Source organism: Limulus polyphemus, unplaced genomic scaffold, assembly GCF_000517525.1.
Source record: "Limulus polyphemus unplaced genomic scaffold, Limulus_polyphemus-2.1.2 Scaffold1382, whole genome shotgun sequence".
Taxonomy (NCBI): domain Eukaryota; kingdom Metazoa; phylum Arthropoda; class Merostomata; order Xiphosura; family Limulidae; genus Limulus; species Limulus polyphemus.
In genome coordinates, this window is record NW_013666992.1 from 92711 (window position 1) to 118705 (window position 25995).

At 31.4% G+C, this 25995-nt stretch overlaps 1 protein-coding gene across 1 annotated transcript; it reads left to right on the top strand.

Annotated features, from left to right (window-relative positions):
* Nucleotides 1-1167: 1167 nt before the first annotated feature.
* Nucleotides 1168-25995, top strand: LOC106463343 (delta(3,5)-Delta(2,4)-dienoyl-CoA isomerase, mitochondrial-like). Its single transcript, XM_013923367.2, has 8 exons — nt 1168-1284; nt 9042-9240; nt 12024-12112; nt 15188-15318; nt 20100-20213; nt 23239-23367; nt 24525-24689; nt 25515-25995. Exons 1-8 carry the CDS (start codon nt 1254-1256, stop codon nt 25614-25616), a joined length of 960 nt encoding a protein of 319 aa, XP_013778821.1. The 5' UTR covers nt 1168-1253; the 3' UTR covers nt 25617-25995.

Below are 25995 nucleotides of genomic sequence, written 5' to 3' on the forward strand. Positions count from 1 at the left end.
ACCAGAGTCACTTGACTTCCGCTGTCGTAACAACAGTAAACTACAGTTTTCACTACAGAACTATAAATCACGTAAAAGTGGTTTCATTATTATGAATGTTGACATACGCACAAGATGACGAACATAAGCTATCTGATATCTTAGAAAATCATTCGTAAATTAATTGATTATGCCGCAATTACTTAAACGTATCATCATATTGATACAGATAGCTGTTGTAATGAAATTAGGGTTCCTATCATTCAAACGATGATTGACACTTAATCTGTCTGTAAAACGTGCTTCCCAGTCAAACTTTTCACAACTGACTACTAACCTTAAATTCTGCATTCAAAACGTAATTTCGCAAACCTTACTAATACAGAAAATTGATTAATCAAATTAAACTATATAAAAACGACTTGCATATTATATTTTAACGACAACATCTCCATTTCAAAACAGCTTTGATGACATGGGCAAGATCTTTAACACCTGCAGATTTAGTTCACAAGTTTACAATTTATTTACATCTAGTTTTCAAGGGTTTCATTGATTACGTGCATTACTTCTGCATGAAAAAAAAGTACCCAATTACATCTCGATAAAGAAATATATTGCTTCTGACATCCAAAAAGTTGTTTTCAAAAATAAAAATTCGAAAATGCTTCGTGAATTATACGTGTTAGCTCTACATACAGCTCACTACCTCTGAATGTTTTCTAAGCTTCGTTTTCCTCCAATATTACTAGGACTTTATCTTATTTGTACTTATATATCAATACACCCTATTTTCAGTCTTCGCTAATGAGGGAATTAGTACATTCCAAAACGTTCAATGAATCATGTTAATATAATGTTTAATCAACTCAACCATGTCTGCCTTCATTAATACTTTCATAACACCCTCAAGATAACACTTTTGTTTGTGATTTAATTAAAAGATGATTGGAAGACATATTATTATGAATAACAATGATTTCACAAGATAATAAAACTTATTTTTGAATACTCATATAAACTTTTAATGTTGTTATACTACAAGAACTTGAAGAAGACATCATTTTTACACTATTACATGTGTGGGTATTCGCGGGCTTCGGCAATCTGGACGATAGGTTATATTTACTAACCAATCAAATCTCACCTGTCAATAATTCTACTATTTTAGACACACGACATCTAGCGGGAGGTAAACCCGTTATTGCAGGTGTATTTCATCGAGAACGGGAATCTTTATTAAGTAAATTAACTTACACAATTAAACAAAAAACATGGTTGCTAATGTTATTTGTGGCTTGATGGGTAAGAGTTTTGTTTATATTGTTTCACCGTTACATTAAAACACAATATACAATAGAGAAAAACTCATGCCATATTTCTCTAAATTAGCCACATAATGATCCGGTAAAACTAGACTACTCCAAATAGGACGTCATTGAAACTCGAAAGGTCATTTTATCAATTAATTCAAATTCGTAACGGAAGCAGATGCTTTATAAAAGTTTAATAAACTGATAAAGAATAAAACAAGCAGTTGGCACTTGGCCATAGTAACTACATTAAAATTTAATTATTGGTGCCTTTTGTAACTGGAATTAACTTTGGAAACTGAAATAAATTGATATATAAAACTGAAATTGAAAAGAAAAAGACTGAATTAAAGAGGCAAACGTCACAAGAAAAAAATATTTACTAAAAAAATCAAATTTTGTTTTTGCACTAGCGGTCAAATAATTGTTATATTATTTTTAGGTTAGGTAAAGAGTTTACTGATTTAGTAATTAACATATTTTGTATTGCAAGAAACAAAATTAGTAAAGTGGTGTATTAACTTAATGATATCAAGGTGCATTTTTCATTTTAAGATGTCAGGTCTCTTCTGTTCCATCAATAAAATACAAAAAGATAATTTTCATTAGGATAATAGGATAGGATAATTTTATGTAAAAATTAACAAGCCTTAACCTAGGCTTCCAAGCTTTAGGTAGTTTGGATATTCAAGATATTTCCAGCAGTAACACAAAGTTTGTTCTATCACCTGGCAAGCATAAAACCTGAATAAAAACCTTATGATACTTTTATTTATTCCATATAAAATAAGACTAACTTCTAAAGTTTTGTATCATACTGTACAATTTTTAAATCAAATTTGTTTGTTTTTCTGAAACATTTCCCTGTATCAACATTTTCTCTTGCAAATCAGTTTCTTTTATATCGTACTGTTAGCAAGCTTAGGAGACTTCTGATATCTATAATAGATTTATTCTGGTAAATCTTCCACAATTTGATGTGATATATATATTTTTTTTGTTTTGTTATACAGAAATGTTTCTTTTTTTCTACTCAGAGAAAATATATATATATTTTTATAATTTGGATAAGTGATGTACTGTAAATGCAATAGAGTTCCATATGCTAGGTTAAATATTGTTATCTTAAACTTTGAAGGTAATGTACTCTAGTTAGTATAATGTGATAGTATTGCTAATATACTAGGAATCATTAGGAACATTGTTGGCTTGTAAAATGTACATGGTCACAAAAATTTTGTGAATATATTTAGGTAAAACATTCTTCAGTGATAGTAATTTTTCAGAAGACTAAAGTAGAATAAATGTTATGGAATACTTTTTTCAGATGAAACAAATTCGATGGATTTTAAATATCTCAAATTTAAGTATAAGAAAAATTATGTGTAATATAATAAAGTCGATATATTCAGATTGTGAATATGCCTATGTGAAAAGGTATTGTAATATCAAATTTACTACATTTCTCAGTTTAGTATAAAACTACCATAAATTATCCACTGACATAGAATTATTTATATTATATATATACTAGTTTAAAAAAAAACATCATTATGTTTTGGAATGCTTCTGTTTACTTGATTGTACTGTATGTGTGAATGTGCTTGCTCTTTCTACCATGGTGGTATTATATGGTGATGACCAACCCCACTACTTGATTAGAGTTGACTGTGGGTGGTGTTTACTAACTGCCTTTCTTCTCGTCTATCCATTTCGAATTAGGGACAGTTATGGCAGGTAGCCCTCTTGTAGCTTTTTGCAAAATTAAAGAAACAATCTAGTACTGTATTTGAAATTTTAGGTCATTTCAATGTTATTTATTCTTCACTGATCTTCTTGTATACTTGCAAATTTCTAGAAATCATGTATCAATTTTGCATATCCTTTTATACCATTTAGTATAATTTTGCCTAATGTTTTTTGTTTTGTTTTTAAATTTTCCAGTTGAGTATTCTTAGGTCTTATCACATAATGTTTAGAAGAATACTAATAAATGAAATTTTGTTACATAAAGCCACAAGTATTATGCTAATTGTGGAGACATATTGAAAATTCTAAGTGTGAATATGCAGGTTACTTTCTGACTTCATTATTTAAACAGTAACAGTGTACTTAAACAATACATCTAAATACATCAGAACCTAAATTTATCAAAGATGAACCATTTATGAAAGATATAAAGCAAAGCAATTTCATTTGGAAGGAGAAGAAATTGCACATAACTTAAAAAGGAACTTATTAATGTATTCCCTATACTTAAACTGATATTACACCAAGTAACTGACACATTGTCACTAAGATAAACGTAATTGCACTCCTGCCAACCCTTCTGCCATATTAAGATTTCCCATACCGTCATACCATTATCATCAGCTTGCTTTATCAGAATAACACAATGAGGGTTATCAAGTTCTCATGCAGTTTTCTCTATATTTTGATCTACCACCAGCACAGAAAAGCAACTCATCAGACCACATCAGTTGCTTCAAGTTATTTATTGTGTACAGATTATGCTTTAAACATCACCAAAACAATTGTTATTTCTTTGTATCAGAGATAAATGGTTTTCAGACCTGGTTATTGGCTGCCATATGGTACAGTCGGAGATAAACAAGTCTTGGTTACTGTTGAAGGAAACAGTTAGTTGGGATAGTCTGTCATCTATTACACTTAGTAACTTATAATACTTTCCTTTGGTTTGTCATGGATCTTTGCATGTTACTGCTGAGGTGGTAAGGATTTTGATAGTACTGACATGTTCAGAGCAACACTGTTCCAACTGTAAAAGCTTACACTCATGTTAATGTGTGAGTGGAAGTATGGAAAGAAGGTACGTTGTATTTTTCTTCTTCTTTTGGTTGTCCGTCAAATCCATACCCATGCAGTTTTACACACAAATGGAAGCTTTTGTCTTCCACATCTGCATTAACAATACAATAACAGTTTGTCCTATTTATCTTTCATCTGTGGAAAGCTGTTGCTTAAGCAGATCTTAGTGATATCACAGATTAGATGCCATTTCCATTTATCATTGTTAGAAACTTCAGCTACTCTGGGGATATGTTGATACAAATGGGAGGGATAGGTCCATGGATCTTATACCTTTGGATCATAATTTCTGTCTTGAATTCTTGTGCCCTGACATATAATCATGGCTGGAATTAGTATTTTACTAAGACTTATATGTCCATCTTTCACCAAATCTTTTTCTATCATTTTGAGCCTTCTAACTTGGAGTGTCATATTGAAAACTGGAGAAGGTTGATTGACCATCGTTCTGTCAAAATGTGATCTTCCCATTGTTGGAGGAGGTTCTGTTAATGAGTCTATTGATATTAAATCTGTGAGTGACCACATTGTCTATGCAGCACTTCATACTGCATCTAAAACTTTAACAATTCTCCATTTTTACCTTTAGCTATAGTGTAATCCTGCCTACCAGCAAGTTTGTTAAGCCAAGAATACAGTTTGGAACATCTTCTGTAGGTACCTCACTCATTTTAACCTCTTTGCATAAATATAAGACCCAATGTACAAGATAGTGGAGTAAAAGGAATGTGTGGACTAGATGCAAAAGTTGAATGGAAAGTATATACTCTTCTAAAAGTTCTTGTCCATTAAGACAAAGTCCAAAAGCATTTTTCTTGGATTTTGTCTGATGGCCAGTAGGACTGCAATAGGCCTTTATACAGGTGGAACTACAATCAGAACTACACATGTCTGGCAGTTCTTTTGGATTGGATGATATTTATTACAAGTTGTTGTGCCTTCTCTCTCTCTTCAACATTTCTTTTTTAAACTTATCTAGTAGGAAGGGACGATTTGAGATATTGGGCCAAAGCCTAGGAAGGATCCCAAGAGACCCTGCATTTCTAGGTCTATTGCTTTGACTAGTTGTATTTTTGAAGTGTTAAGAGATGGTGATTAACACTTGCCTTTTTTGGTTCCTGAGATCAAACAACTTCTTTTCCAAACTCATTGTCACTTTCAAAGATACAAATCCACCTGATAAAACTCAACATTAAATCTCATAAATTTTGTAAAATTGTTAACTGTGAAGATTTTGTCCATATTTTTGTGATCTAGGAATGACATATCACACAGAAGTATAGTATACTAATGTCTAAAGAGACCTTCATTCCTGTTGGTTCTAGAAATAATTATGCTTTGTTTCTGGTTACCCAACTGACCCTATGTAAATATGCCTGACCCTAAAGTTGTTTCAACTCTTCCCCCCAAAAACATTCATCTCATTCTTTTCATTAAATTATTGCACCAGTCTGCTACCATATTGTGTAAGATGAAAGTCATAAGAAATCACGTCTATGATTCGTTAGTTGGTGTGGTGTGTTAATGCTCTCAGCCAATTATAGCTGAGTTTCCATTCAGGCAATGTCAAACATTTGATCATGGCAGCTAGAATATTGGCTGTTGTCTTTATCAAGTGCCCTTATGTTTCTCTTGAAAAGACAGTTTACTGGAACAGTCAAAGACGTGTTCGACTCATACCATCCTAAACTAGATTCAAATGATTATGAGCAGACATCAACACATGTTGATCTGGGCAAAGTTTCAATGGACATTGGGATAGACCAATTAGTAGACATGTTCAGTGTCAAATCAATTGAATTTCACTGTATGCCTAAACCAAAATGCTCTGTTGAAGTTGAAAATACCAGTAGAACAAAGGATACTGTGAAAAAATCCAATTAGCCCAATACTCTGTCTACCTACCCTATTTTTGAGGATGTAAAAAAAAAGTTTTAAAAAATGCCTACCTACTTACCCTAATTTTTTCAGCATGTAATAGGAAACAAATCTTTTTTTTTCTAGGCCTTGCTTATTTGGACATTTACTAATTTTTGTTAGTAATGTTTTAGTGAATAAGTCATTTGAGGCTCATGCTGTTCGACATTTTCAATAACTTCACACTCTAGGACCTGGGTGTTCCATCAATGTTAATGCTATTATGAACACTTCCACTGTCTGTTGTAAACATCCTCTGTTTTGGTGACTTTCACATTTCCTGTCAGTTGTCAAATGTGGGGCTTATCAAGAGGCAGCTCTAAACTGCTCTTACTTGAATATGTGAGTGGCCTACCATAAATGGGTTTTGGTTTTCCACATCCATAACTGTCTGTGTTCTTTAGTTAGGAATTCTACATTAAAAATAATTGATCATGTGCATCATTAGGGTCTTAGGCTGTGCAAATGAGACATATATATATGTTTTTCCAGCCCAGAGCTTGTATACTGTGTCCTTTGAACCCTCATTGCATATCGATGCTTATAGCTATCCTTTGTTACAAAGCTACAATTCTTTCTGTTACTTCCCAGTTGACATCATGTCTGTATGCTTCAGTGGGCCATGCACTTTGCAAATAGACAGTCTGGTTTTCCTTTTTTTAGTCTTTATATCCAGACAATCTTAAGTAAGGTCAGTCTCTTTTTTGATAATGTTGCATGTCTGATGGTAAGCCTATCTAGCATGGCTTGTTACTGTTTCCACCTGTGATCTGTCATCGAGGTGGTATAAGATTCGAAGTTTTTCTTCTTTTTTCATGAACAAATATTGTTTGAGCTCTCCCTCTTTCATTATTGTTTTTATGAATGTTCCAAATCAGGTTATTCTGTTTGTTGAGGCATTGTTAAAATCTCACTGTCCTGGATCATATAAAGGTTAATCAGTGTAGCCAATGTACCATGTACACTGATTGACTACTCAGCTCACTTCTGGTCTGACATCTCTTACAGGTTTTCCATGTTCTTTTTTTTTTCATGTTCATAACATAATGATCCATTTAGCTTTATTGTCTGTGTTGAATGTTTTTTGTTTTTACCTCTGGCCATGTTGTGATTTTTGGTGAATGGTTTGGCTGACCATGCATACATGGATTTTAAATATGCTATCCATGAGGATTTTTTATTAGAGGTCAGCAGCATTGAAGTGAACTAACGATTTCCATGTCAAGTTTGTCTTCGAACAATGACTATCTGGTTTGCACAGGGTTCATAATGAAGAAATTATCCTAACATGATTCCACACTGGTCATAGCTTTTAACCTGGTAATATTAATATTTTACACTGGAGAATGACCAGCTATGGTGTGGGGAGTATGACACTCACCTGAATGTTACCTACATTGCTTTTTCTGCCATTGCTTTGATGGTCAAATGTGGCAGCATTTTCAGTATGTTTATATAAGCAATATACCTTTTTACTTGAACAGTGTCATTGGAGATGATGTCAGTTCAACTTAACAATGTGTATCCTTTTGAAGTCCTATGATTTTTATAATGTCATTTAAATTTTACTGTTTTCTTTTACTATGTATTTGCATTGTTTGTGTAATAATAATAATAATGACACTGTATTTTATAACATTTTTCTACATTTGGCTTTCATCCATTTTGTTTGGCTCAAGTGGTCCTATTTGCGTTATCTTTTAAGCTCCACACTAAACTGCAAGTCAGAAAGTCTTGCTTTGTCCACTGCCTTGCTCAATAGCCAGGATAAGCCTACATCTGTGCATTTTTTGGCCCAAGCAATCACCTAAAATCTCTCTTGAACAAACATATGTGAGAATAATCATGGTACTGATAAATGGACAAGTTGATTTTTTAAATAATTCATAAAGTCCCAACGTAACTAAAGAAATGATTGAAAATTATGTCAAGGATGATTTGAAGTATGGATTTAAAAGGAGTAAAAACATTTTAACTGCAAAGACAGATGGTCTTTTTAAGAGTAGTTTTACTTTAACTAAACATTTTGAAAATTATGTCAAGGATGATTTGAAGTATGGATTTAAAAGGAGTAAAAACATTTTAACTGCAAAGACAGATGGTCTTTTTAAGAGTAGTTTTACTTTAACTAAACACTTTCATCATGCAATGTAAATTGGCAAGGGAATACATCCATGATTATTATTTTTCGTCTTAGTTCTATGGTTATCATATTCACCATAGTAAATATGATTAAATGTTGTGCTGAAAACTTAAATATGTTTTCAGTAACTACCCATATTTATTGCTTGTCATCAGCCAAGAAATTTAAATGTTTGTTATGTCATGACAGTAATAATTATAAAATTGTAATGATAACAAATGCCAACTTTATTGTAAAGAATTATATTAATTATATGAACCAAGAAACTTAACCATGGTATTATATTTCAAACAAAAAGAAACTTTAATGATGTATCTACAAACTATATTTATTTGGTAATTTGTACTGTTTGGAGTATGTCCTATATAGATAGTTCAACAAACTATGTTAGACTCTTTTGAAGCAACATAAATGTTCCTTAAGGAATACAGAAAACAGTATTTTCCTTGTTTTAGACATGTTAATGAATGTACCAGTGTTTTCAGGAACTTAAGATAATCATATATTTCTGCTTGCACTTATGTAAATATTTTTTTAAGAAAAGACTGAAATATGAAAAACTTTATAAGGAAATTTAAATGTAAATATGTTTTAATATTTCTTAGATTAAATTTTTACTTAGTAGTTTTTAATTCTCTTTTATAGATTTTTAAATTGAATATTTTATTTTGATATTAATTAGCCATCTTAAACTCATTTTTTAATTTTATGATTTTTACTACACTTGTTTGTTTTTGTTTGGTTCTGTTAAAGTTGAAGAACAGTCTGAACATTAAGCAGGTAAAGAGCATTTGTTGTTTATCTCATCTTTGTTTATATATATACATATGTATACGTAACTAAGAAGATTTTATCTGTAGGAAGGTTAGCAGTCAGAAGAGCTCCAATACTTCGGATTGAATCATTAGCTGGAGCAGTGCCTAACAGAAAGTTTTCAGAGAAAGCAACATATACTATGTCATATGAAACATTGGACATCACTTCTCCACACAAACATATTCTCCATGTTCAACTTAATCGACCTGAAAAGTTGAATGCAATGAACAAAGTGTTTTGGAGGTATGAGATTATTAGAGGAATATGAGAATATGCAAAACATTAGAAATAAAGTTTTCTGTACAAAGTCATTTCCTTAAACAAATAAGTGAATGAGTATAAACATCATAAACTGCTCTTCAAGTATTGTTAAAACTTTCCAACATATAGTTTTCAATTTCTATTTCAAATATTTAAATTTAAAACATAACTGAATGGATCACTGACTATATTCTGTATCCTACTGATTGTGGAACAGTCACTTTCTTATCTTGAGTTCTTTTGCAGCGTGATTTCAAGGTAGCTATTTTTACAAAACAAGTTACTATTTAACTTAGCTTCCATTAACTTCTCATGTTCTCACTTAGACAGTTCTTTTTGGGGGGAGACTGCTTAAGTTTATACATCAGCAATTGATTGTTAGCTCTTTTCTGGAAAGTATATTCACTTGTACTACATTATAGATAGATTTGGGTATAATTACTCAGGACACCTTTAACTCTCTCCATAGAGGTAGGCCAAATTATGCATGTCATGCCTTTTTAGAGTTACATTCAAAATACTACTTTATTATCAATGAATATGATTAAACTTGTCATCGAAGCATAGTTAATAAATCAAATTTTGATAGAGTATAAATTTTAATTTCTTAATTTAAAAAAGAAAATATTTAAATAAAATCTCAATCTTCCCTTGTTTTTGTAACATGACAGTTGTTTGCTCCGACTTGCCAATTTCCTGTTGTTTTCACCACTCTTCTGTGATGTCCTGATTTTAACATAAATGACTCATTATAGTATATATATATATATATCTATTTCTCCATATATAAATTCAATCTTCTTTATTTATGGAGGCACAAACCAGAAAGTCAGATCCACTTACCATGACCTGTTCGGGGGGGATTATTATGCCTTGACATCCTCTAGTTTCTGACCAACATGTATTTCATCGCTCTTCAAACCCTTGTTTGAATTCCAAGCAATTAGATCCACTGTTACCCATTTAGGGTTCTAATCCTGTAGCTTCTGTATCATTTTCACATCCACAATTTTTGAGGATTCGTCTTACTTACACTTACTAACAGTTTGTGTTACCTCTCCTCTTTGAACCTTTTGTCTGAGGCCTTTCATCTTTCTCCAGATGATTTTTTTCGGAGGACCTCAGATCCCTTCTTTGGTTGACTTTGGTGAATTTCTCATCATTGGCCTTTCCACTACTTCCCTGAATGCCTTGTTTTGGGGACTTGTTATGGAGAGACGAGCTGCTTGTGGGGGTTTGTCTCCCCCCATATTCCCTCAGGGACTTAAGGATGGCTCCATTTTTGTGTGACACTGTTTTTTGGGGCTGTCCCAATTCTTTGGAGTCCTGTGTTGATGTGACCAGGTTGCATACTTCCCTATCTTCCCTTGCTAATCGTTTATCACAACCTTCCTCCTCCACATCTCCTGATCCTATTCCTGTTCTTCCGCTTCCATGCATCGTCCTTTCCCCACGTCCCATTAATCAGTAATAAATATTATGGGATTCATTCATGTTTTTCCACATTTTATGTTTGCGACACAGTCATAAAGTGTGAAGAGTATACCTGGATCAGATGTGGTGTGGTCTCCTGCTGAAGTGTGATATTTTTCTTTTTTGTTTCCACACCTCATGGTCTCTCTTTGGGCACTTCCTAAAGGGAAATAATTTTTTCACTGGCCCTCTACCAGTTCAGTGTGGGATTCTGACTATTTTGTGAGTGGAGGTAAAATATCGAATCAAAATTAACATTTTCCTAAACTGAAAATGTATTTCTGGTAGATACTTACCTCTTAGTACTAGAAATATCATCAAAACGTTGCTTTTATTTAATTAGATATTCAATGTTTTGCTTTACAGCTTCTTCAGGAGTGTTCACTAAACCATTTGAAGCTTTGTACTGTCAGTTTCCATTTGTGTTTTAGTGAAATGCTCCAGAAGAAGTAAAGCGAAAAGTTGTGTATGTAATTGAATATAAACTACATTTTGATGTTATAAGGTCATTTATTTCTAGTATTAATGTGTCTTCTATACACCAATATCCACTATAGAAATTAAATAATGAGATACTTACCTCTTCTGACATTTCCCACCCGACTTCCCCACTTCCAGTGATATGTGGTGCAGGTCTTCTGTCCAGTCTCAAAGAGATTAATGAGTGAAAAGGTGGAGAAGGTGCTGGTTATGAAAGGGGTTGTGTCATGCTCCTATTTGTGGATATGCAGAGATGGGAGATGGAAGGCTAGTGGTGAGCATTGAAAATTTTCACTGATAGAGGGCAGTATTAATTGAGTAAACCTATTTTGTGAGAGAAGATAAGTATCTATTGGAAAAAACATTTTCAGTTAGGAAAATGTTAACTTCTATAAAGAGGATGTTCATATCAATATGTGCTAAGGGTTAAGAATGGAGTATCAGAACCTTACCCTTGGTGGACCCCTGTCTGGCATACTAGGTTCAGAATAGAGCCTGGGATATCTTTCACAAGTATCCCAGTGGCACAAACTTCTATATTTTTTAGTAGGCTTATGCTCAGCAGATCTGACATTGGAGCCTAAAGGAGTCTTGGATTCTAATGCATTTCAATTTCACTTTTAGTAATTTTTTTATCATTACTCTTATGTAGCTCATTTTATATTTAAATTCCATAGTTTGTCATATCAAAACACTTGTATTCATTAAATATTTTATTTTCATATATTTTTTTACATAACAGTGGTGTTTTATCTTGTATGAGTTTTATTTTTTGATGCTTTAGTAGAATTTAACCCTTGTTGAACCTACAGGGAGATCCTGGACTGTTTTAGAGAAATCTCGGATGACACAGACATCAGAGCTGTGATCCTGACAGGAGCAGGACGAATGTTTTCAGCAGGTTAGTTTACATGTGTTGTTAGTATGCTTAATTTTTTATGTCTTTCGAATTTATATAGTGTTCAAATATTGCAAAAAAATGCTTCTGTTTTTTAAAGAAAATTAAATTATGAGCAAAATACCTGTTTAAATTTTTTATTAAGAAATGTGTGTTGTAAAAAAGAAGCCATTTTTTTCCTAACACTGAAGTTTATAAAGAATATACAAATATATTTTATCTACTCTAACAGTTAGATAGTAGTAAAAGCTTATAAAGATTAATTATTTAGTTACATCATTGAATGGAATGAACTAAAGATAGCTACTGACATACATTTGGACATAAAGTGAAATTCAGTAGATTATAACTGGATCTGAAGCATAGTTTTTGAAAGTTATATTTAGAAAACATGTTATAATTTGAATATAGACCATTTCAAACTGAAAGTCCTTTATAAACCATATTTTTTCCAGTTGAAGTTATTTAAGCTAATAACCAGAATCCAACTTACACCATCCAACATACAGTGCACTGTAAATTTTGGGATTGGAAACTATTTTCTGTGTAGTATTAAAACTGATTAAAGTTCAGTTGTTTTATTGCATGTATATATGTTTAACAATCATGAAATATCCACCAGAAAAACAGTTGTGGCTTTATGCTAGTTGAAGGCCAACTATATAAGTAAAATGTTTTTTCTTCCTTCGTTTTTCACATTTTTTCCAATCTTAAGACTTCAAACAGTATAACTCATCAATGGTAGGGAATCAGAAGTGAATATACATCTTCAGATGAGTGTATCTGGTATAGATATTTGGTTAAACTTAGAGGTTTTTTTATATTGCCAAAAAAGTGCTTGAACTTGACCATCTTCCAAACTAAACTCTTTACAATATACATATGTAAATTAATTTACAAGATTAAGCTTAACATTTGGTGCAATTATGATCATCTAATGTTTACTAAAACTTATTAATTGAAATAATTTAGACAACAATTGATTCTATAACCAAATAACAAACCTGTTCCAAAAATTTACTAGTATGTACAGGTTGTTGAACATGTAGCCATGATTTTACAATAAACAAATAACATTTTGAGTTCTGTGAATGCTTGTACAGAAACAATAGTATATACCTAATTATTCATTCCAAATACTAATTGAAATTAAGCTAATGTAGTCTAGGTAAGTACTGTGAGGAAGTGAATTCTACAACTATTTTATGGTTTTCTTTAACATTCTTTTATTATTTTTCTATTGTTCAACTTAGCTATGAATGTTTAGTTACATTAAAGCACTAACTCACCTTCTAGCTGATCACATTGATTTTGAGTATGTATGCATTATGAAACTGACACTAGCTTTCACTAACGGTGATGTACAGATACTATTAATGTTGTGAAAGATTATGTAAGTTTATGATAATAATTAGGTAGTCACATGAGATGTAATCTTGTGGTCTAAGTACTAATGACTAACTAAAATCCCTACCTTTAGATTCATGAGTTAGTTCACAAGATACAGTTAAAGTATTGTTGCTGATTATTACTTGATTATTCTTAGTGATTTTGTAGTTTAAATATGGAATATTGTATTCTTTTGGAATTAGGTTTTCTTTTCTTCTGGTTATTTTTCCTGATTCCATTATTTATTGAAATAATTATTAACATTAATGTTGTATTGCTCATTAATGTTAGTCTCAAGTCCTGGCCAGGCATGTATTTATTAACTGTGTTTCTGGTAAGTTATAAACTTTGTATTCCAGTTGTTTGAAAATTTTATTTTGGATTTCTGTGGTTGTCATAATAATTTTTTTTTTCAGCCCTGGTGGTAGTGGCTGTTTGTTTATTTTAGACCATTACAGTACTACTTAATGTAAGAACCCCAGCTATTCTAAGAGTTGCCTGGTGAAGTGCATTTCAAAGAACATTTGATAAGTCTTGTGTCTTGGATTCCAGTTTGTTAAGATATAGAAAACTTCCAGTTGGAATATACTTGAAAAACAATGGATATTTTGCCTGTTGGATTTCAATAGTGTCTTTCATATCAGACAACAGAGCAATGAAAAGAACTTGAAAATGCTTTTCCACTGTTGCATTTTTGGCTGCACCATTAGACAGGGTATATCTTTTTACAGATTCCCAGCTGAACCAAAAAAGAAATTCAGTGTTTTTACTACAGTTATAAAAAAATTGACTCCCTTCATAGTATTCCCTTATGTGCAGTGCATGTTTTGTGAAAAATATCAGAATAAATCTTTTAAAGAATATCTGCGTAAATTTAAACTTTGTCATTAAATATGTGCATAAGTATCATACTATTTATTTATTACTGAAACCATTAATATTTAGTGAGAATCCTTTATCATTCATATGAGAAATAACAAGTAGCATATGTAATTACAATGACGTAAGTACTGTCATTAGATTAAGCCAAGGTCAGTCAGACACCACTGTGTTATAGCCTGAGAGGCATACAGGGATTTTAAAGAATTTGTAGAATGTATAATGGTAGTATTCCTATCACACTAAATTCATCATATCCACTGCCAACTCTTTTAACTCTTAAAAATTCCTGATGGTCTAGATGAAGAATTTATTGTTTAAAAATATAATAGGACTAATTCACTTGTCATATAACAAGTATAATTAATTATAATCATGCTTTGCTGACTTGAAAAAGGCATTCCCACCATAACAATATAAAGTCATGGTATAATGGAATGTATCAGAACTACATTTTGACAGTTTGATATTTTGATGTAGCGCAATGCTACCAAAAATTTATCACTTTTGGGAAAGGTATTTAACAGCTCTTTTTGATGCAAAATATTCATATATATTCATATCATAAAAATATGCTTAGACTGGGGATTTCAAATTTTGAAAATATTGATATCCATTATATGACATTGGAAAAAAATAGAATATGGATAAATTTGGGGCACCAGGAACACTCGGAAAGAGATCTAAAACAAATTGTATCTCAGATGTGGCAAGGATCCAGATCATTTGAATATGATGTATTTAGCCTCTGTATAGCATATAAAACATTTAATGAAGTTTTAAGTTTAATAGATATGTTTAATCTTCTAGGATTGGACATACAAGATATGAATGACTTGCTGACGTCACAATTTAGCAAAAAGTCTGATGTAGCTAGAAGGGCCAAGTACTTACAGTCTTTGATAGGGCTTTACCAGGAATCTTTCAATGCTGTGGAAAAGGTTTTTAAAAAGTGATTTATTTAATTTCTAGTTAGAGTAACATTGTGTTGTTGAACATGCATTATATCACTAGAATTTCAATATTAGAAGAACCCTTATTCTAATTTGAAAACATATTTTATACCTACAGGCTAAAGAATCAGTATTACCAAATGATTTAATGTATATTGTTTCTAATCTTAGAATATTTAGCAATATTTTTATGTGTTGACAAAAACCAGTGGTGTTCATCAGTGGAAATAGTCGTTTTCGATGTTTAGTTTTATTGTGTATATAACAACAAAATGTAAAATATAATTTTCTTATAGAAGCTAATTTACATATCATATATAAAATATATTTCTCCACAAGGGTTTAATACCTATAATAATTTGCAATAATCATAAGAAAACCATTAAAAAGTACATACTAATTGAGCTTATAACTTAAAAGTGAAATATCAAAGGGTAACAACTTTGTTTTTGTTACAGTTTTGGTATAAATCTTTAGAGGTTTTTGAAATATATGTTTCAGTGATCTGACATCATATAACTGAGTTGTTAAAGTTAAGCTTTTTTCATTCATTCTTATGATTATTCAAACATTTTATTCTTAAACTGTAACTTCTCAATTGGTCAGATAATTCGGTGCCAAAAATATTGTGTCATGTAGGTTAGCTTTCTTAAAAGGCTGTAAAATATATGTATTTTTATTCAGTAGATTGTTGTTTTTATTGTTCTCTATATCTAAGGGTTGATTACTCATTCCAATTATTCAAGACATGTTCTAGTTACATTCATATTTCATGGTACCAAAACTTGACTTTGCTAATAATTATATATAAGATGCATTTGGTTTTGTGCCTTTGTTGGGAAAGACTTTTTGTTGACAGACTGTCAGAACTTTTTATTTAATTGCAGAATATTTCCTAAAATATTCATATGCTGAAAGAGAGTCAAACTTTCCTTGCTTGATAGTCAATGGTCCTATAATATTGGTCAGTACTGCAACCTTATTGACTAGAATCTTCAACCATCACTCTGATGGTAAATAGAAATCTTATGGCATTAAGAATGACATATTGCTATTATAATAAAGCAAAATTACTTCTATGTTGTCTAAAAAATGTAATAAATAAGTATGATATCAACTTTGCATTGCTAATTATATTGAATAACTGTTTTAGTATTTGTTCAAGTTTACTTTTGTCAGAATAAACTTTTACCTAGGAAGAGGTATAATTTTTACTCCTGTTTAAAGATTATATTTATAAATTGTTATTATTATCATAACTTATTGATTTAGAAATTACCTACTAAATGGGTTTTATTTTTGGAATAAGTTAGTAAAATATTCACATGATTAATTTTTTTTTCCCTAAAAAACTAAGATACCTTATTTGGAGTTTGGATTGAAATGTGAAAAATCCAGTTTATTTCAGATGAAAAGCTATGACTCAGAAATGTATCATCACAAAACTAGCAATGATACAAACATGAAACCTGTACCATAAAAGAAAACATAAGTTTTTATTTATGTAGGGATATGTTTAGTATAATATCCACTTTGATTTACAATAGAAGGTATCCATGAGCACAGTTTCATCACTTTCTTCAAAATGTCTCAAATGATATAGCTTGTGAAAACCTGAATTTATGTTTTCAGTTCTTTGTTGATCTTATCCATTCTTTTTACTTGTTCCTCAAAGTATGCCCACAAGAAAAAAGCACAAGTTTAAATAGGTCAGGGCTAGACAGTGCCTAGGATAGTTCCAATGTCGAAACATTCAGAAAAGTGGTTTGAGGTTACCTTTCTGTCAAATATAGAATGCAGGTAGTCCAGAATATCATCATCAATGGCTTGTGGGGTACCCATCCTATTGAAACCATTTGCACTGCCAAAACATTCTATCACCATAAGTATGGTTTCATTGGCTACCATGGTGTAGTATACTGACTGTAAACTACTTTATGAACAAAGATATGTACATGTATTTGGATAGTATTTATCTTTTGTGCATGTACAGAAAATCAAGTTTAGTGAGGGTTTGATATTCTCAGTTGCACTGATTTTCCACCAGCATAATTAGATAGGTTCTGAAGAATAGCAGCAGGTTCAGAAAATGTTATGTAGAGTTAAACTGTGTTCTCTGAGTTTGACTAAATTGTGAAAAGAAAGAGGTTGGACAAAATGTGAAAATAGTCTTTATTCAAGACACAAAGCAATCAACTTAATGAATGAGAAAAAGACCACAACACCTTTACTTGAAGTTTCAGAATAATTCTGTAAATAAGTAAAACTCTAGAGAAGAATCTGTTCCAGACTGAGAAAACATAGCATTACTTAAATTAAGCAATAATGCTGGTCTTCCAAAGGATATGTGTGTGTTACCCACATCACTGTTAGGTACTCCCCTCAAAAAATAAGTTAGCATGTATGCCCAAAATGTCACCTGATTCTGCATCACCTTTTTGAGCTAAGTCAATTAAATCTGACTACTTTTTTCGATTTTTTCAGTTATTCGTTCATTTTGGTATTTTTTTGTCCGTCTTCTGGTTTTATACTTTCTTTCTCACAAAAATTTCTACCTTTTCCGACTCTGCAGAAGTATCTCATGTATTAGTGCTGTTTATGTGCCACTTTCAGACTGCCTTATTGCAATGTATTAGTGCTGGTTATGTGCCACTTTCAGACTGTCTTATTGCAATGTATTAGTGCTGGTTATGTGCCACTTTCAGACTGTGTTATTGCATCTTGAGAAGTACCTCTTGTATTAGTGCTGGTGATATGCCACTTTCAGACTGTCTTATTGCAATGTATTAGTGCTGGTTATGTGCCACTTTCAGACTGCCTTATTGCAATGTATTAGTGCTGGTTATGTGCCACTTTCAGACTGTCTTATTGCTTCTTGAGAAGTACCTCTTGTATTAATGCTGGTGATATGCCACTTTCAGACTGTTTTATTGCTTCTTGAGAAGTACCTCTTGTATTAGTGCTGGTGATATGCCACTTTCAGACTGTTTTATTTCTTCTTGAGAAGTACCTCTTGTATTAGTGTTGGTGATGTGCCACTTTCAAACTGCCTTACTGCAATGTATTAGTGCTGGTTATGTGCCACTTTCAGACTGTCTTGTTGCTTCAGATTTCACAACATTTTTGAATGTACATATGCACCTATAGCGGCATGGTCAACTGACAACCTGCAGGTTTCATTTGGCCCCACATTTGAACTTATCTACCCATGCACTCATTATTAATTTTCATGTTTTTTCATTAAAAAGACATACAAATAAACTTTAATAGGAAACTCATGTTGATAAGTCACATAACTAACAAGGTATAAGCTTCCAATATTGCATTAATCTACACTCTGGCCATCTATTGGTAAACAGTTTGGATCATTCTGATCAAGAATATTATCACTGACAGTATGCACCTTGAAAAACTACATGCATTTTCTTCAACAACTATTAGATTGTTGAAAGTCAACAAGGTACAGTACTCTGATAATAATGAACGTCTAATTGAAAAATGTTTACTTCACGGTTCCATTATGAATGATGTGTGCAGCATGTGCCATTAGCTTTAGCACATTTATCAAAAAGAGAAAGGCCTTATCACTCCCTATTTGGTTACAACACACCAGGTCATCCTTTGAGGATGAAACTGAAATTTAGACCTCATCCAGGTTCTCAAGTACCTCAAATCTCACATTTTACCTGCAAACATTTCCAGCGAAGTTAATTTAGGACTTATCAGGACAACATATGATGTTGAAAACTTAAGGATAATTCTTTTTCGGTTCTGAAACTCTGTCACCACACATCTTTGCATTGTGATGTAACCACACTGGTATCCAGTAATTTGGGAGAGTTATCATAGTCCTCCCATGGTTTATATGCTGCATGCTATGCCACTGATGCTTCTGCAAAGGCATTTCTGTTGTTGCTTACCCAGATTTGTTTTCCCCTGCATTAGAATTGTACATGGAAACATATTCACCCTCTTATTAAGAAAATGCTAAATTGTCTTTGACACACACCAGTGATGTCATGTGGGGACTCTTGATCACTTTATAGTTACTGTCTTGCACATTCTTATTTATGCACATGTTGCTCAATGATGATATTTGGGCAGTTCATACACTATGCCTACATCATGAAATTGCTGCACAAAATGATGATTGGATGTGAAGTCTGGGGTCTTGAATTTCTTTACTGTCACAACAGATTAATTCAATAAACTTCTCTATAGTTTTGGTTTTTATGAAAATGGTCAACCTGTGGTCAGTACACGCATCATATGAGGGTAGAAAATATAACAAAAAGAACATTTTACTCTTTAAGTTTAATTTTTTGTCTTTAATAGTTTTTGACTTACAAATTTTTGAAATCATGACATTTCATCTTAAACAATCTGTATCACATATTTAGAAGAAGAAATAAAGTATACCTTCAGGGAAATGAGAGAAATATTAATTATGAAAAAATAAATTTATATTTCTTTAACATGTCAGTAAGTTGAAAAACTGTTAGTGTATATAATTATTTACAAAAACTATGCCAATCTTTATATATTATCAATAAATTATGATCTTCTCTTTTGTGAAATAATATTTATTTAGTGATCTTTGTCTTACATTTCAAACAAAACCCTAGCTTATTTGAGTATTTGATATTGAAATTAGTTCATATATGTACAGGTTGTGTGTACAATTTAAATACCTAAGATTATGGAATTTGCCAAAGTATTCTTACTACTGTGAGCTATAATGTAATATTTAATTGTTTTCTTTTTTCCAGTGCCAAAAACCCGTGATTTCAGCCATTCATGGAGGGTGTATTGGAAGTGGTGTTGACCTAATTGCAGCTTGTGATATCCGGTATTGTACTCAAGATGCTTGGTTTCAAGTAAAGGTGATGAGATATTTATATTTCATCACATATACAAAAAGAAGTGCAACTAAGTCATGGTATCATTTGAAAATACAAGAATGGTTAAAACAAACAAAGTTGTTTTAATGTCTTTGGTCAGAACATGAACAGTTTTTTTTTTCATTTCCTGTCATACCATTTTGAACCATATTTGTATTTTCAACTTACAAGCTTTACAAAGCTGATAAAAAAAGTTATGCATAAAAAAAACTTGATGAGGCATGGTATGGTTCAAAATCAATAAATAGTTTATTCTAATTGTAACAGAATTAAAATACTAAAACATAATAAGTCAGTTTTAGTAGGAAAAAAGTACTAGCTTACTTTATTGCACTATATGTAATGTTTCAAAACATAGAATTATAAAACTTCACAAACTAAACAATAACAATATTGGTAAATGTCATGTTATGTTGTACAGAATGGTAATTTTCAAAATTGTATTATATGTTTCCACAAGATTGTATGACCATATTATCTTTAACTTTTTAGGCACACCCGTTGCCACATAATGCAGTTTGAATTTCTCACTAGAAATGCGAATGAAGTGCAAAAAAACAATAGACAAAAGCCTAGTCTGCAAAGAGAATGATCTCAGCTGCCGATTCATATCTAACATGGTGTATGTTGCTATTCTAAAAATTGGTAATATTTGCACTTGAAAATTATTGGATTTTTATGAGAAAATGCACCCAAAATGGCATTAAATTGCTCTAGTGTTTTCACACTTGAAAAGGCAATTTAACTTTTAAAAGCTAACAATGATTCTGGCTCTAAACCTGAATTATCTGACAATGATTCTGAGCATGATATGACTGTTACTGATGTGGATAGTTATAGTAGTAATGTCAAAGCTGGGGCCATAGGAGTAAGTGATGTTGGTGACAGCGATTACAAGGTTTCCATGTCTAAAAGGGACAAATTTTATGGTATTATTCAAGGGAGATCTCATAAACATGGCACAGGACATAATAGCCATTACTAGTACAGGTAGGTGTACAACTACACATACACATCCTCCCAGGACTAGGCCTAGTAAGGCACAACTACCTACATATGGCCATGGTCGACTTATTCATGGCATTCAAGCTAGGCATGAATTTGGTGGTGCAAATAATGATGGGTGGAGGTGGTAGTGGGTGATAAATATTTTCAACTTTGGATTTACAACTTTTATGATTTACAGGGGCAACCAGAATCTATAATAATTCAGACCCTATCAATTTTTTGCAATTATTCGTGGATGGTGTGTTTCATCACATTGTAATAGAAACAAGCTGCTATGCTTCTCAGTTTTTACAAAGGAAAAGTGGTGATTTGAAACCACATTCATGACTTTGTAAACAAGTACCTGTGAACTCTCAAGAGATGAAACATTCTTTGCTTTGCACCTTGCATTCAGCTTAATCGATAACTGCAAGATTGAGGAAAACTGGGACACATTTTGGCTGACTGACACAACTGATTTTTGCTGTGTTCGTTCTAGGGACAGATATGAATTGTTCTTGAGCTTTCTGCACTTTGTAAACAATAATGATTAAATTGCCAAAAGTACTTTGTGTCATGACAGGTGATTCAAGGTGTTTCCATTGATTGACATGATAACTTCCAAATTTACACAACCAGTTGGTTCAAAAAAGAAATTGGCATTGGATGAAATGACAATTGCATTCAAAGAACAAAGTATTTTGCAACAGTGAAACCCTAATAAACCAGATAACTGTGGATTCAAGGCTTTTGTATTATCTGAGTTAAAAAGTGGATACGTTCTTGAATGGTCAAATAAGAATAATAAAAAAAAAAACTATTAAATTTTCAAATACAGTGGCCATATTGGATGTGTGAGATCATCAGATATGCAAATTAGGTCAAATTGTTTGCATAATTTGAATTGTTAGGTTGTACTGAAAAATTGTTTCCCCTGTGTGTATTGGGCTGTTTCAAATGGTTTTAGAGGTATACTTGTTATAATTAGACATGTATATAAACCTGAATATACCAGAAGAAAATGTGTGCTAATAAGATTAACTTTAAAAGAAACATGGCCTTTATAACTAGAATATAAAAATAAGTGGATATTTATGTTAAATGTTTACTGAGTTAAGTAATTGTGTTTAATATCTTTTCTGATATATTTTAAAAGAAATTTTCTGGTGCAGCTATTTCTTTATCTTTTTTTTTTATGCTTATATACTAGATTTGACCTGCTGAAATATAAAACTTGTTTCATTGAAGAAAATCAAGTAATTGAATTGTAACAACTCACGCAGGCTGTATCTCTAACCAAATAATTTGCTTAAAGCCATTAGAGCAAACTTACTGAAATGACTTAATTTAAGGCCTTTTTTTCAATGTCTCCCTTTTTCACCACCTGATGCTTACCTACATGATGATCAATGACCCAAAAGGATGCATGAAATTGCAAGGGAACATCTTAAAATATTTTTCATAATGTCTCAAGTGTACAATATTTTTCTCACCCTTGCACATATTAATTTTTACTACTACAAGCTATTAAACCATGTAGCTTATCTTCCCCCCCCAAAAAAAACAACAAAAAACAATTTTTTTCCAGCTATACCTAATTTCATTCCACATAAAATTTAACAAGTGTAGAATTATATTTTACTCCTCATTATTAAAGCCTATTCAGTAACTTACTAATTTTCACAAGGAATTTTATTTTATTAATACTGTAGTCCAGTCACTACTTAGTTTGAATTTTAACTCTTAAAATGCTAACACTGCTGAAATTTGGTTTTTCTCAAATACCTATAACATTTCCTATTAGTATAGTTTTATTCTTCTATTTGAGGAAGCTCCTCAACAATAAAAGCTTTTAGATTGGTTTAACCATAAAATGCAATTATAAGGAATAACTGGTTATTGTATGTATTAAGAAAAACATAATAATTACCTTTACAATGTCTCAGAATAAATTACCTGTTCTTGTGTCAAGTATGCTTATAATCACATGCCCTTCTTTAATTATCTAATCAAACTCCAGGAAGTTGATTTGGGCTTTGCCCCAGATTTAGGAACACTCCAAAAAGTTCCAAAAGGAGTTGGCAACAACAGTATGGTGCGGGAGATGATTTACACAGCAAGAAAGGTGGAAGCTGGTGAAGCTAAAGGAGTAAGTGTATTTATAGTCTGAAAACAATCAAATTTAAATTACAAAGTTTATATCTAAGGTTATGATCCCTCATTTTTGTCTTTAAAAGAAAATTAAAGAATTTTGTTCCAAACTTCTAAAGAAGATACTGATAAACATGAAATAACTGAAAGAGTATGCTATTTTGAAGAGTAAAAGCTTTGTGTATTAGAAATTTTTAATAACATTTTGAAATTGTGATTGTTTTTAGAACAACTTGCAATGTGTTATTAATATGATGATCATTGCTTTTCATTAATAACTAGACACATTATTACTTTGATTGAAGGCACCATTTAGAATGATAGTAACTTTGTACTTCTAGATGATTTCTAATATTATTGTGATTTAGAACGATAGTAACTTTGCACTTCTAGATGATTTCTAATATTATTGTGATTTAGAACGATAGTAACTTTGTGTTTCTAGATTATTTCTAATATTATTGTGATTTAGAATGATAGTAACTTTGTATTTCTAGATGATTTCTAATATTATTGTGATTTAGAATGGTAGTAACTTTGTATTTCTAGATTATTTCTAATATTATTGTGATTTAGAATGATAGTAACTTTGCACTTCTAGATTATTTCTAATATTATTGTGATTTAGAACGATAGCAACTTTGTGTTTCTAGATGATTTCTAATATTATTGTGATTTAGAATGATAGTAACTTTGTACTTCTAGATGATTTCTAATATTATTGTGATTTCTGTTCCATGAAGATGTGCTTGTAGTGGTAGGCATCACTTAGCAATTTGGACATCAAAGTTTTATACCTCCTTTTTTATTTTCCTTAATTATAGATCTTTTCATAAGCATGTTTGTACAAAAATAATCAAACAACTACTTTGGCCTTGCAAAATCTTGTATGTAATTTTATTATTATTATTATTATACTAAACTAATTACTAAATTTAAACTAATGCTTGGTCTAGGTATTAACACATCTTGGCTTATGTCTCACCTAGAGGTCATGAGTTTTTTTTTTTAACTTTTGATCATGGCTTTCAATTGTTTAATCATAAAACTTCATTAAGAATTAATTAAGACCTGATCGGATATATGGCAAAGATTTGTACATTTAACAATTGTATATTACCAAGGCTGATTAGATCTTAACTAATCTTTCTGAAGATGGGACTTGTAAGTCGAGTTTTCCCTAACAAAGAAGCTATGATGTCTGAGGTTGACAGACTGGCAGAATCTATTGCTTCTAAGAGTCCAGTAGCTGTTCAAGGCTGTAAAGTGGCTTTGAACTATTCACGAGACCATACTGTCAGTGAAGGATTGAAGTTTATGGTAAGCTTTGTAGTTTTGTCGTATCTCAGATATGAATTCTCTTTAATAACGGAAAGCATGGTCTACTGAGTATATAAGGTTTGTATGTGAGTTGACATTAAATTTGAATGTTCTTAAGCTTGCTAAAAACTGCATGAATCCAACATGATGTAATTTCTAAGTATGATGAAAAAATATTTTCAAATTTATCACTACTGGATCAGTTTAACAAAACTCAATTTTCCATGTACTAATCTTTTTTTTTATACCTTTCTGCTATCTGACAAATCTCATAAGCAATTTGGAACTGTTTCATATATATGTCAGGTTTATAGGCTTATAAATGAATTAACATTTTCATTTTTCTCATGTTTCAGGATATTAAGTCTAATTTTGACACTTTAGTTTTTAGAAATTTTATATAAAAAAATGATAATATTAGTTTACAAACAGTTTTTTTAGGCTTTTCTGTTTTATACTGCTTGTCACTACTTTTTTCAGTCAATTTCTACTATGGAGGATCTATAAATTGATTGAGATTGCCTAATCCATAACAGGTGACTGGCAAGTTACTTGTAAAAAATGCTGAAGCTAATACTGTAGAAACTAGTTTCTCAATATTTTCTTTTAAAAGAAATTGGTATGAACATTGCATTTTTTTCTGAAATCACTTATGAACAGATTGAATATTACTAATAGTTAAATTACAGATATTAAGCTAATTATGAAAACTGTTTAATAGTAAAAATAGAACAGATTTTCTCTCTTCTCTTTTTTTGTGTCTGTATTGTTTAATCATTCAACTTGAAAATTTCAGTACTAACGTCTTTCTTTTGTCTGATAAAGCAATGTTGGAATATGACCATGCTTCAAAGTGAGGACGTCATCAAGGGTTCAGAAGCTGTTGCCAAAAGAGAAAAGAAACCACCCCATTTCTCTAAACTGTGATACAGTTAAAAGAGAAACAAGTTAATTTTCAATTCAGACATAAGTTTGTATGACAAGATTTTAAGTAATTCATGTCATTACTATTTTAGAGTAACTACTATTTTTTTTAACTATAAAAAGTATTTCAAGTTGGACGACCAGATCTGCTACAAGTGTGTAAAATCTGAATAAGCAGAATTGTTAAATAACTATTGGTGCAACAAGCACTGTATTTGGGCCCTGCTTTAACATAGTAAAATGTAGTATTATGTGCTTTTGTGTGGATTTTAACAGAAGATTTATTAGTTTTGGTAACTGTGTATAAATGATTTAGGAGAAGCAGTTTTTATTGTGAACTAAGTGTTAAGCAGCAATAAATAAAGTTCAATCTTTTTTTTTA